The sequence below is a fragment of the Akebia trifoliata genome, chromosome 14, assembly GCF_017979445.1.
Source record: "Akebia trifoliata isolate Shusen 1 chromosome 14, ASM1797944v1, whole genome shotgun sequence".
Classification (NCBI taxonomy): domain Eukaryota; kingdom Viridiplantae; phylum Streptophyta; class Magnoliopsida; order Ranunculales; family Lardizabalaceae; genus Akebia; species Akebia trifoliata.
In genome coordinates this window covers 6384157-6397159 of record NC_141388.1, presented here as the reverse complement: position 1 = coordinate 6397159, position 13003 = coordinate 6384157, and the positions used below count along the sequence as shown (strand labels likewise).

Sequence of the window (13003 nt, the reverse complement as noted above, 5' to 3'; positions counted from 1 at the left end):
TTTAGTTATTGGCTTTGTGGGAAGTTTTTTTATTGAGTTTCTTGATTTTTCCAAAGCATTTAGGAAGGAGCTTAGGGACGAGCTCCTTCACCCATTGGACACATCGGATGAAACTACATACCGGTAAGATTTGGGGTGTTAATGGATAGTCGAAAATTTGAATTCAAAAAATCAGATATCGGATTCAAATTCGAATAGTTTTATATATTCAAATCCTTATTAGATATGGATTCAGATATTAACATTTCGAATCCGATTCAAAATAATATATATTATATATTATTTTATTTGATTTATATATTATATACATAATATATAATATATAATATATAATAATTTTTTTTTTAATAATGAAAAATCAATTGGATAAGGAAAATTTGTGTTTTTTTTATATACAAATTATTCGAATTCTAATAAGATATTACCGATATCCGATAGGACAATTGAATTCGAATTCGAATGTGGATATGAAATAAAAATTTCGATTTCGAATTCAGATATTGCTATATCCGAACCAATAAGCATCCGTTGACAGCCCAAGGTAAGATTGGCATAGATCTCGATCTACCTTAGTCACACGCAAGAAAATTGAACAATCCAAGGTGGTTGCCCTCTTAAGATCACCGTGGGTATCTAATCTCATGTATGTATGGTTGGCGGCCTATGAATCCCTAAGAGATTAATTTTGTGTAAGATTGTCTTGTATTCTTTATGGGCTTGGGCTTTAAGAAGAAAATTCAAAGGGGACATTTTTCGAAGCGAAGTAGAATCAGCCCAGACTCAGAGGAAATGGTCCATGTTAGGCTTCTCGATTAGGTCATGTGGAGCAGTGCCATCGAGGCGAAGTTTTCAGGATTTTCGATTGGGTCCATGTGGGGGGGGCTGTATCTTTGAAAAGAATATAGTGATTAGATTTTGATTTGATCGGTGCACGTAGACACACTATCAAATCATGTAAATTCTTGTGTTTTTTGTGCGATTCTATTTTCTTTGATGTTTCGATTTTTTCACAATTAAGAATTCAATATATGGAATAAAAAAAAATATTGTCTACAATATTTGATGAGGCAAAGAGTGAGTCAAACCCATTGACGACACAATGTCTTAATAATATTACCAAGTTCGTTAAGGTGACCAGAAGACTTAAGACTCTAACAAAGTGGAGTGGAGGAACAAAAACCCTCTTTGAATGAACAATAGATCTCTCTCTTGGTACTCTTGTTCTTCATTTATTCAAAAGAATTACAATGATTAAGGCTAAACAAATTTTAGAGGAAAATTATTAATAACTAAGACCAAGTTGAAGTCCAAGTGCAGCATGGATGAGAAACAGAGTCATGATCCCACTACCCAATATCCCATGAACGTTCCTTAGTCCAGGATTTCCCTGAAAAAAAACATAAAAAAGCAACAAAAAGAAGTAGAGAAATATCTGAAAAAAGAATATACAAATGCAATAAGTTTCCACAAACATACTAAAGATTGCAAATATTATACCACCACTACATATTTATATACATTATGGAAGAAGGAAACCTTTATATACCTATCAAAAACATTTATAAAAAGAGGGGAGGGGTTTAGTTGTCTAACTACCTCAAACAATGTAGGCAAAATAGTCTGTATGGTCAAGAGAGAAAGGCCAATGAAACCTGTAACAGCATGAGGGCTGCCACCAAATTTGTTAATGATTTTCAATGGATATGAAAACACGTGCACGCGAATTTCCCCTTATATATAACCATTAAATTTTAGAGTATACCTCTCAAAGATGGGTTTGTCAGATGTGAGCAGAGCTGTGATTCCACCAGTTGCCCCAAGAGCAAAGAAGAAAAACATTCCACCAAGAAGCTTTGGATGCAGATCTTTGGCCTTGGCCTTCTCCTCCTAAAATGATGGCAAAGCCAAAAAAATGTCTAAGGTGTTAAAATACCATTTTTTAACGTTGTGTATGTTTTATGAATGATCATGAAGTCTTTCGATAACTACCAACTCATTAATCAATTGGTTTTTAGTTATTTGCAGACGATTGTAGTATTAGTTGATAAGACTAAAGAGGAAGTTAATATTAAACTAAAATTATGGAGAAATGTTTAGAGTGTAAATTTAGTATTGATATCCACCCATGAAGAAGAATATCCGATAAATCTAAAGTTGATGATCTAAAAGTATACCAAAGCAACCAAATTTATTATCTCGGAAATACCATATATAAGAAGATATAAAAAGATTGCTCAGTAATGAATGATTTACCACATCATTGGAGAATCGAATTCGGAAACCTAAATATGTTCCATAACCACCCATGGCAAAGAGCACCACGGCCTACAATATTAGAGAAAGATCACATAATTATTATTGTAAAAAGAATTAAATCTTTGGTTGGTCAAGGAATGATGATCAAGGATATTATTTTTATTTACCATATTGCCAGGATGACCCCAATGTACTAGCCAACCAGGAAGATTCCATGACTTCACCAACTCAACAAATGGCCCAAAAACAGATCTCAGTGTCCCAGCTGTGTCCCCCAAACAACCATACTATTAGTTAACTTTACCTCTCATGGTTTCCTATATAGAAATTAGGATGTTTTACCTTATGGCCTTATATTGCAGAAATTATTGGCCCAATAACAATTTTGAAATATTTATTAATAGGGTCATGTTATATCTATTTGAGTATTTATTTCTTTTTACCAAAATTGCATATGCCATGCAGTAGATACTGAAAATTTGATAGGGATATTTACAAAAAAGTGATCTACTTTTGACGACTTTACGATTCTGGCTCACTATTCATTTTAATTACCAAAATGTGAACAATAACAAATTCGGAAGTTTTTAAAGTGACAATTTTGCAGGTTTGAAGTGACTAATCTGAAATTGTCACTTTAAAACTGCCGAATTCATTACCGTTCTGGTTTTTTTTTTTTAATGAAAATGTGATCATTCACATTTTGGTAATTAAAAATTTAAAATAAACAGTTAGCCAGAATCGTAAATAACTCATTTTCAGCTCACAAAATGGTAATTCGCCCAATTTGATATACTTTTATAACTTTTTATTTCAAATCAAATCTTATAAATGAACTGATTTCTTCCCTAAAAGAAACCCCATTTAGTTGAATTTAGCTGTATATATATCCTTCTTTTCAACCTGAAATAATAAATCCTAAATATAATTTTGGCATTTTTATATATATTATTTTTTTGAGATTCACAATTAGAATAAAAATGTAAAATGGTAAATATGACCACATAGAGGGATGTTTTTTAAAAAGAGATTCTATTGGTACACCAACGTTCCTTATAACACAAATCCTTTGAAATGAATGATTTTATGCAAAATTGGTGTGTTCTAAGTAAAAGTTGGTGTGTTAATAGTTCTCTTTCCAAAACGTAACTGGACCTACATGCCCGTTTTGGTGCCTTTTTTCCTTAGAAATTATAAGATTTCCTGATCCACATCCAACATGGTATTGATATTTAGAAAAATCCATTAAGCCGTAGGCCCACCCATGAATTAATTGACTAAAGTACCCTCCAAAATGTTGAAAAATATCAAAATGTACACAATTATTACCTCCTGGAAGGGCTGCAACAAATAACAAAGGAAAAGGGGCGAAAGAGTACAAGAGTGTTTCGTTGCACTCCATCTCATTCTCATCTCTCTCAGCTATCTCTTCAAAGCTCTCCTTCTTCATGGCAGCGTAGGAGGACCTGAGTATAGCTTTCTTACTTCTTGTGCACGAGTTATTATGTCCAGGAAAGGACACAGTGGACATTATTTTGGACAAAAAGATTGGGGATTCAGGAGGACAAGAAGATAAAGGCGGAAGTAGCACACTTCGTGGACCGAGTAGAGTTGCAGAGAACCTTAGCATTGCCATTTTCTGGAAAAAAAATTTGGGAGGAATATGTTTTCTTAGTATATTAAAAAAAAATATTGGTAAGGGTGCAGAGATGATAGAGAGAGATAAAGAGAAGATGGAGAATGGGAAGTCAGGGAAGTGGACACGCCAGTGAATTTTAAAAGTTAAAACCGCTCCACGTCATCATGGTCTCTCTCCAATGTACTATGTGGCATATTCTTCATGGTGAGAGAAAAATAAGGATTTTTGGATGAAATTTTGGGGGAAAATAGGGATTTTGTGGAAAATGTAATTATTGACTCGATGCCTCCGACTCGTCTGGGTCTTCGAGTTGATTTTTTGAGTTTTGAGACCGATTCACCTTGGAATCCAATCGAGTCGAGTTGGCCAAGTTTCGACTTGACTCGACGAGTTTTCAAACTATGATATAAACAACAAATTAAAGATTTGTATAAATTAAGATTTATTTGAAAATTTGTCCACATATATCCAACACCGCAATTCACCTTTCAAATAAGACTAATCTCACGGCCACACACATTGTCCCCTCGAAAAGTCCTATGTGCAAGTGGTTGAGTCAAGGAAATTTATCAACACATTTTTGTTCAAATTTTCTTGTAACGTAAAGAAATTTAGCAAATGCAATCAAGTGGGTTATTCTAATCAAATGGTTTGACTCTTATGAATCGTCAATGTTCGTAGACTATTTTACGATACACAAGTATATCTCCACATAGGGGTGGATTTAGAGGGAAGGGGCACTTGCCCCCACAAGAAATTTCAAAGTCTATGAATTAGTGAGCCATTGCGATGGATTTTAGTGGTGGATAAAAAAATAAGTCACTATTGCCCTCATAACTATTTTGTTTCATTTTTAGTTGTCCCCACAAAAAAAAATTTCCACTCTTGATTGTCCCCAAATGTCCACAAGACTAAAATTTTCGAGGATCCATTGAATCCAATAAAAAAACAGAAAATTGGGAATAAAAAAAAAATTAGAGTTTAAGAAAAAAGTGAGAAAAACAATTGGGGGGCACAAATAGGCTGAAAAAAATAAATAAAAGAACATAACAGCATTAGATCACAAAGAGCAGCAAGCCTAAACCGATTTCTGTGTGTGAATAGAGTTACTAAAGTGTTTAACGTCCATCTGAATAGTAATGGAATGGAGTAATGGGTCAACCATTTATATAATTCCATCATAGTCTCTTCTATTAATAATTCTCATATAATAGGTCAACTGTGTATATATAATTCGATAACCGTATCTTCTATTAATAATTTCAAAAATCACTTAGAACAAAACTTCCCAATAACAATAGTTGGTGAGGGACTTTACAAAATGTGACGATTGATTGAATGATTCCATGACTCATTAGTAATCACAAATATAACAACACATAATAAAAAAAATTTGTTTGCTAGGCTAAATAGATTTGTGGTTCGTGATTAGTAGGTGAAGACACGTTTAAAACCCGTCATGACATCAACAGTCATTAATTTTATTCATGGGGTCATTTAGAGTATAGACATCACTTTAAGTTTAATTAAATATTTAAAAAGTCATGATGAATGCAGGAAGTTTTGGTACGCGGTTGAGTACACTGCAAGGGCGCAAAACTATAAATCTTTTTCATCGGGATACATGAGAAAAAGATGTGCAGTTCTATGCCTTTAACACGTCAACCATGTACCCAATCCGTACCAAAACCACGTGAATTCATCATTATTCATATTTAAAACCTGGTTTTTTTCCTTATTACATCCCATAGATATCTTGTCTCAGGTCAAACTATTTAAATGATCAGTTTAAAATATTTTTAAAGTAACACTTTCCAAACATTGAAAGATTCATCTTTGCTGATTCACACTATCTCTTCCAATTGTCTTCGATCATCTCGATATGGATAAGTATTTAAACTATGAAACCAACCCAAACACCCTTGTTTTTATCATAACCCCTCAATTTTTCTCCAAAAAATCTGACATCTTCAACTTTTTTAGATCAATCCTATAATATTAGACTTTCTCCTCAAATCTCAAAAATAATATAAGATTTTGAGAAAGTTGAAAATAATTGGGGTTTTTTTTTTTTTTTATTCATTAGAAAAGTCAAATCAGTTGAAAATACTTTATCAAAGATTTTGACTAGAGAATGAAAACAAGGGCTTTTTGGTCATTATGTAGTAGTCTCTCTTAGACGACAGGGACAGAGGGGTATTGTCATGAGTTTGAAAATAAAGGGGTATCTCAAATATCCACTGAAAACGTGGCAACTTTGGGTTGGCTAGGCGGTGCAATTTTCAAATAACAAAATTTCCGCACATGTTATGATGTTAACGGCCTTAAGTACGCATGTCATGACGTCATAGAGGGGTTATATCCATTTATTTTCCTTCTTTTTTATTATTATTTTCAACTGTAACATATCATATAGTTCCAGAAGTAGTCTTGTAACATGACTTCTGGGATGGCTTTATGGGGCCCACTAAATTGTAATTCAAAGATTCGTGATAATATGACTCCCCATTCATATATAAGAAAAAGATTTATTATTATATGTATCCCGAGATAAATGATCTATGATTCTTTGATAGGATCGCACGGAGCATGTCCTCCCGTTAAAAATGAACATTTTGATCAAATGATCCCAACCGTCCATTCAAGTTTGAGACACGATTATCACTAGTTGTAAATAGAGACATCATGACCTAAGATAACCATGTAAACCCACCACCAATTTGATGTTTATAGCCATCCGATCCAAACATTATTAGAAGGATCAATGGTCTAGATTGATTGTGGAGTCAATGGGTTTGATTTAAATAATATTATTATTGTAATTGTGCTCGTAGAAAATATTAGTCGATGATATATATATATATATTTAATAAGATATATAGTATTATTAGTTTGAATACAGCCTTGACAACTCACAGCAGTCAAAGCAAAGTGACGACACCAGTCTCTTTCACAGATGCATTGTTAATCTTATGGGTTTGAGGATTAAGAAATGAGGAGACGTTTTTCCAATGTTGAAGATTCGGAAGCAACAGCATACAATGTTGAATCTACACAACTCGTCTATCTTTCATTAACTTCAACTACTTATCCTTTCATGTCAATGGCCCCTCCTCGTTTATAATAATAATAATAATAATGACTTTCAAACAACACAGTTTTTCTTTATTTTTAAAATAATCACTTTTGAAAAGATGGTTAAGATGTCTTATTTAATTTGATAGATTGTGGATTCAAACGTTCTTCTTTAAAATTTGAGTTCGTGATTTAAAAATTTTAAGAGTTTGATTATAAAAAAAAATGATTTGTTTCTATTATATTTATATAATAAAATACAATTGTAAAAGGCTACTTTACTATAGTTTTATGGGAAACAAACATCCGATTAAATTATAGTTATGTGGAGATAAACATTCCATCAAGCTATTATTTTTGCAAGTTCACTTTATTGCATTTCACTTCATCCCCTCTAATTTTATTATATTTCTTTTTTTATCCTTTTAATTTTTTTTTTTTTTAACTTTTACTCTCTTGGCCTCAATTTTTTTTAATAATACTCATTCAACATTTTTTTTTTCCTTTGACGCCCTAAACACCAAAGAGGATGCATGTGTCATAGGCACAGACGACTAGTATATCCATATAATAAGACACTTTTAAAAAAGAAACATTTCATCCAACTACTATTGTCCCACAATTTATTACTTTCCTCCTAAACCACCCCCCCCCCTTCAACTTCATTGTCCTTATTCACCTTCTCCCTCACCCATTTCCCTTTGACAACAAAATCCCTCTAACTTTACTATCCTTTTTTTTTTACCCCTTCAACTCCAATTTTTTTTAATAATACTCATTCAATTCTATTATTGTCTTCTTTTACCCCCTATTAACCCCCGAAGGGGATGCACTTTCCGTAGGTACTGCAAACTCTAGTATATATATATAGGGTAGCATTCGACATGCAACGTAGGGAGACCAAAAATTTCCTACAATCTAGAGTTGGACTAAGTTTAGTATTTGGAGAGGGTTCAAATCTGTGTTATCTAATTTGTCAATTTGCTCAATTCAAATTTGGGTTTGTAGTTCACCACTTTAGAATAAACTTAGTTCATATTGGGGTAGGTAAAGATAATTCGTTTCTTGGTTTGCTTTAATTCCTTAGTTTGGTTCATTGGCTTGGTTCTCTTGTGCAAGTTGTAAGTTCAATTATAATTGTTAAAATATTCTAAGTTAAATAGAAATAAATTAATATAATAATCCAAATTCTAAATATAAACAATTAAAAACTATATAATAAATTAGTTTGATTCATTTAATCAATTAAAAAATTGTTTGGTTCATGGAACCAAATTGTACGTTTGATTCGTCGAACAAAATTGTTGGGTTTGCTGGATCCAATCACAATTTGATGGGTTTGTGGTTAACTTTACTTACAAACCCAATACAGACCATACTACAAACGAGTTAGGTAACATAGGTTTAAACTGGTTATGAGTTGAGGATTTTGGGTTCAGAAGATTAAGATTTCGATTTCTCTTGTATTTGCTCATTCACATAGGTGAAGTTCTCTCAATCATCAAAATCCATGGACTAACCCTAGTTGTGAGCCTCATAATTTTACTTTCTTACATCTATATGATAAAACAAGATGGTTTTTCCTCATTTATCTCAATCTTTATCCCCTTACAAAGAAGGGTTGTGATTTAATTTCATTAAAATTCTCAAAAACAACTTTTAACTTCATTATCTTTTCTTTTCTACCACCATTTTGAATTTATACATTATAATTCTTCTTCTTTCCCATTTTCAATAATTTTTCTTTTAACTTTGTTGTATTTCCTCTTCTAACTTCTATCCCCGAAGATGTTGCCCTATTACTAGAGGCAAACTCTAGTAGTATATAAATGTAGTTATAAAATTATAACATAAGGTATCGGGTTTGACTGCATGATGGGCTAGTTCCGAAGCCCGATCCTAAACATTAATCAGGTTGGGCAGCAGATCATACTATGAACCCAATAACAGTTTCCAAACATTAATCAGGTTGTATGAACTCATGTGCGTTCTCCCAATACAATGTCGATCTCCCAGTACAAGGTCGATCATATGATGAGTCACTTTGAGTGGCTAGAATCATCCCTTAGGGTAGGTGCGGCATTGAAGATCTCTTAAGAGGGGAGGGGGGGGGTCTCCATTGGACTTGAGATAAGGCCCTCTGAGGAACCGTGTAATAGTTTGCCAATTGTTCACATTTGATTGATGTGATAGTAACCCTAAATAATCCCAAAAGTAGGTGATCGATTTGACTGACAACAATATTTGATCAAGGAAATCTTTGGGCGCATGAAATCAAGGTTGAAATAGGGTTCCTATACGTGAAAGTGTAGGCTCAAGTTTCAGCTGTAACATTTATGAAAGTAGGACCAGTGTTCAAAATAACACGTTTGGAAAAAATTTATATTTGAAATTTCAGATAATGACAGAGAAATTTGATTCAAAAGCCCTGTTTATTGGTATGACATGATACGTGGACCTCACTTAGACGCTAAAATGAGATTGTCATTCATAATGAGTTGGTTACCAACATATAATAACATTTATCTATTTGATTCTACATGTTAGGTTAAACATATACCCAAAACTAAAACCTAAATAAAATAGCAATTTCGGTTCTTAACAATTTCGATTTCGATTTCATTTATGAAAATCGTAAGACCAACAAATTGACCTTAAAAATATCCTTATCAGTTAGGTACCCGTTAAGAAAGACAATTATTTTTGGATGACAAGAAAAAATAACATGTAACTTTTCACTTGATAAGTGATATGATTTCTTCAAAAAAAAAAAATTAAATTGAAAAAAAAAAAAAATCTGAGAAATTTAAGATGTAGAGACTTTGTTTATTGTTGAGTTTGAGAAGGAATGAAAAATATAGATGAATATTTGTGTAAAAAGAACGTAAAAAAACTAGGACTCCACTATATTTTTCACTTGATAAATGATATGGGCGCATATGATCTGAATTCGTTTTTTCTTTAATTGATGTTTCACATATAATTTCAGTAATTGAATATTATAAGAAAAAGTTGGTGTGGCAATACGAATTCTCTTATTTAATTAATTAATTGTGCCCCCCAATGAACTATGGGTCAGCCATGACTTAGCCCTGTAGGAAGCCTGACCTATCATTTTCACTTGCTATAGTATTTCACTATATTAAAGACTTTGGATTCTTTTGATAGAAGGAGAAGAAACTAAGTAAGGTTGGATATAAGGTCCCTACATATAGTGTGGGGTTTATTTATGATGGGAAGTTCTCTAATTAAGCTAATTAGTAGAGGTACCAACTGATTGAAATTAAACAAGCCTACCCTTTGACTTCTGTATCTCTCATTAAATAATATAACCTCAGTTCCTTCCATTATTGAAGAAGATTGGTTCCACAAAAGTTTCCAAGTAAAACAAAGAGAGAGAGAGAGAGAGATGGGAAGGGCTCCTTGCTGTGACAAGGCACAAGTAAAGAAAGGGCCATGGTCACCTGAAGAAGACACAAAGCTCAAGGAGTTCATAGAGAAATATGGGACTGGTGGGAACTGGATTGCTCTCCCACATAAAGCTGGTATGTAAGACTAAAACAAATGAAATGAACTGATCTTATATGCACTTTGTGGTCTTCTTCTTTTTCTCTATTTTGGTTGTATTTGTTTGATAATTTAGTTGGTCTGTGTCAGGTCTGAAGAGATGTGGGAAGAGTTGTAGATTGAGATGGCTTAACTATCTTAGACCCAACATAAAGCATGGAGATTTCTCTGATGATGAAGATAGAATTATTTGCAGCCTCTTTGCTAGCTTTGGAAGCAGGTTCAATCAAATTCTTTTCCTAATCAATTTTCCTCCTTATGATCCATATTTTTCACTTAGATTACACAAATTCTTCAAAAGAATATAGTGTTTGAGAGAGAACTTAGTTGATTTTTTTATTATTGGGAAAAGTTGCATGATCCAAGAATAATCAGCTAATTTTATGAAATGCATGCCCATCTTAGATCTCTTTTTAGTACCCACTTACATACTTTTTGAGAGAAGCTCAGATATATCTTCTTATGGAACTCATTCCATCAAGTGCAGGTGGTCAATAATAGCTGCACAGCTGCCAGGCAGGACTGACAATGATATTAAGAACTACTGGAACACAAAGCTGAAGAAGAAACTATTAATGGGGATGATGGTTCCTTCATATACACCACCATCCTTCCCACCTTTTTTGCGATCTTCACCATCACCCTCAACTTCAACATATAAGAGCAGTAATGGTATTTACTACCCCCCATCAAAACCTCTCACTGACCTTGAACAACCCATTTCAAACCCATCATATCTTTTTAATAACAGTAACTCTAGCACTACCATTACTTCGCTCCTTTTCTCCCAAGAGAACTTAGTGGGCCCAATTCACCAATATCAAGGGAAAGACGGTCTTCTCATGTTTGGATCAGGTCATGAACCAAGTTCCAGTTCTTCTGATGGAAGTTGTAATCAGATCAGCTATGTCAAAGATAATAATGAGTATGATCAATATGGTGGTGATCAACAAAGAGATGTAGAGAATTATTTCTATAATGGGGTTGAAGAGAAACATAAATTCATGATTGGTGAGAGATGGACCACTGAGAGATCAAATGGGTTTTTGGGAGAGAATTCATCATCATCATCATCAGATTATGGTCTTGAGGAGATTAAACAACTTGTTAGCTCTAATGGTTGCAGTAGCCTCTTCATGGATGAAACCAAGACACATGGTAGAGACGTGTACTACTACTGATAATGATTGTAAGTCAAGTCAAGAAGATTTAAAGGGTAAGGGTGGTGGGTAGGGGGAAGATTGAGATCAGACTCATTTTTGTTGGGCTTTGTGTTTGATGAACTACTTTGGACAGTTCATGCTATTTTAAAGTTTTCTTTTGTGAATTTCTTTTTGTGAGATGATGTATGTGTTCGTACAGTTTCACTTCTTCATTCAGAAATAAATGTCTTGTCATGTCATCTAGGGAAGACTTCATTCAGGAATCAGAACCAATTATGCAGTAATTTTTATTTTTAAAACAAAAAAGATTATCTTATTATTCACTTGTTTTATTACATTTCTTTATGTTGTTAATTATTTGAACCTGGTCAAGGAATGGTGGGTACTTTGAATTTCATGGTAATTCAATTTTAAAATACATGACTTAATACTAATTCTAATCTAGGTATTCATGAATATAAAAACATTTCAGATTCAAGAAACTGGTTTATTTTGTTTTATTATTGTGACTGATGTTAGACATTCAATCTTAAGTTATTATAAGTTTTTAAAACATATAATAGAGTGAAAGTCTCATAAAAATTATAAAATAATGAATCGTGATAAACAACCCCCTCCCCTCTTGACATACGCCCCCACCACAGAAACGTAGATCATTTGTCTTGGAAACACAAGAAAAACATTTATGATTCTACGTAGCTTAAGACAAATGATCTACAGTTCTATGATGAGGGCGTGTGGCGTTTGTCAATGGAGGGGGAGGCTTAAAAAATATTATACTTTAAAATTCAATGGGATTCTAGGCAGAAGATTCATTTACTAGTGCATTGGATCTAAGCTAATTGAGTATCCATGGAGGGTTGATGTGCAAATAAAATTCATTTAATATTATATAGGATGATGCAAGTGTATGAGCATTAGAGTGACCTACTGAGAGCAGTGGAACATAACTTGGATTTGTGGGAGAAGATTGGTTTAAACTTTAAAAATGATTTAATGGTAAACTAATCCCACTTGGGAATTGAGACTTTAATGTTAAAAAAAAAAGGATGATTAGAAAGCAGTGGATCACAGGGGGATTTTGAGTTACTCCCTCATGATGTATAAAATTATAAATGCCTCCCTTGAGTAGAAGAAATTAGATTTGGCTCCCTCAATGATTTTAGTTTTTTTTTAATCTAATGATCATCAATGAGGAATCATCAACTTTTAAATGCCAAAATGTTGAGAAGAGGTTTGAAGTGAAGATGATAAATAGTGTTTTAAACTTATGATTCTGCCCATGGTCATATAGATTCATGCA

The 13003-nt window shown here is 33.1% G+C and overlaps 2 protein-coding genes across 2 annotated transcripts; one reads left to right on the top strand and one right to left on the bottom strand.

The window, feature by feature from the left end:
• Positions 1-1165: 1165 nt before the first annotated feature.
• On the bottom strand, positions 1166-4005 carry LOC147385847 (translation initiation factor). Its single transcript, XM_086424478.1, has 6 exons — positions 3586-4005; positions 2424-2521; positions 2254-2325; positions 1763-1887; positions 1597-1669; positions 1166-1387 (listed from the first exon to the last, which is right to left on the bottom strand). The coding sequence occupies exons 1-6, from the start codon at positions 3890-3892 to the stop codon at positions 1283-1285; spliced, it is 780 nt and encodes a 259-aa protein (XP_086280604.1). The 5' UTR covers positions 3893-4005; the 3' UTR covers positions 1166-1282.
• Positions 4006-10320: 6315 nt separating this feature from the next.
• On the top strand, positions 10321-11939 carry LOC147385846 (uncharacterized). Its single transcript, XM_086422009.1, has 3 exons — positions 10321-10515; positions 10628-10757; positions 11025-11939. The coding sequence occupies exons 1-3, from the start codon at positions 10380-10382 to the stop codon at positions 11716-11718; spliced, it is 960 nt and encodes a 319-aa protein (XP_086278135.1). The 5' UTR covers positions 10321-10379; the 3' UTR covers positions 11719-11939.
• Positions 11940-13003: the final 1064 nt, after the last annotated feature.

What these genes read in the sequence shown, in the direction of transcription:
- LOC147385847 (XM_086424478.1), bottom strand. Translation starts at nt 3,892, where the DNA reads ATGGCAATGCTAAGGTTCTCTGCAACTCTACTCGGTCCACGAAGTGTG. An exon ending in TTCGATTCTCCAATGATGTG is followed by an intron (nt 1,888 to 2,253) that starts GTAAATCATTCA and finishes CCATCATTTTAG; the next exon opens with GAGGAGAAGGCCAAGGCCAA. An exon ending in TTTTGCCTACATTGTTTGAG is followed by an intron (nt 1,388 to 1,596) that starts GTAGTTAGACAA and finishes GTTTTTTTTCAG; the next exon opens with GGAAATCCTGGACTAAGGAA.
- LOC147385846 (XM_086422009.1), top strand. Translation starts at nt 10,380, where the DNA reads ATGGGAAGGGCTCCTTGCTGTGACAAGGCACAAGTAAAGAAAGGGCCA. An exon ending in TGCTCTCCCACATAAAGCTG is followed by an intron (nt 10,516 to 10,627) that starts GTATGTAAGACT and finishes GGTCTGTGTCAG; the next exon opens with GTCTGAAGAGATGTGGGAAG. An exon ending in TTTGCTAGCTTTGGAAGCAG is followed by an intron (nt 10,758 to 11,024) that starts GTTCAATCAAAT and finishes CATCAAGTGCAG; the next exon opens with GTGGTCAATAATAGCTGCAC.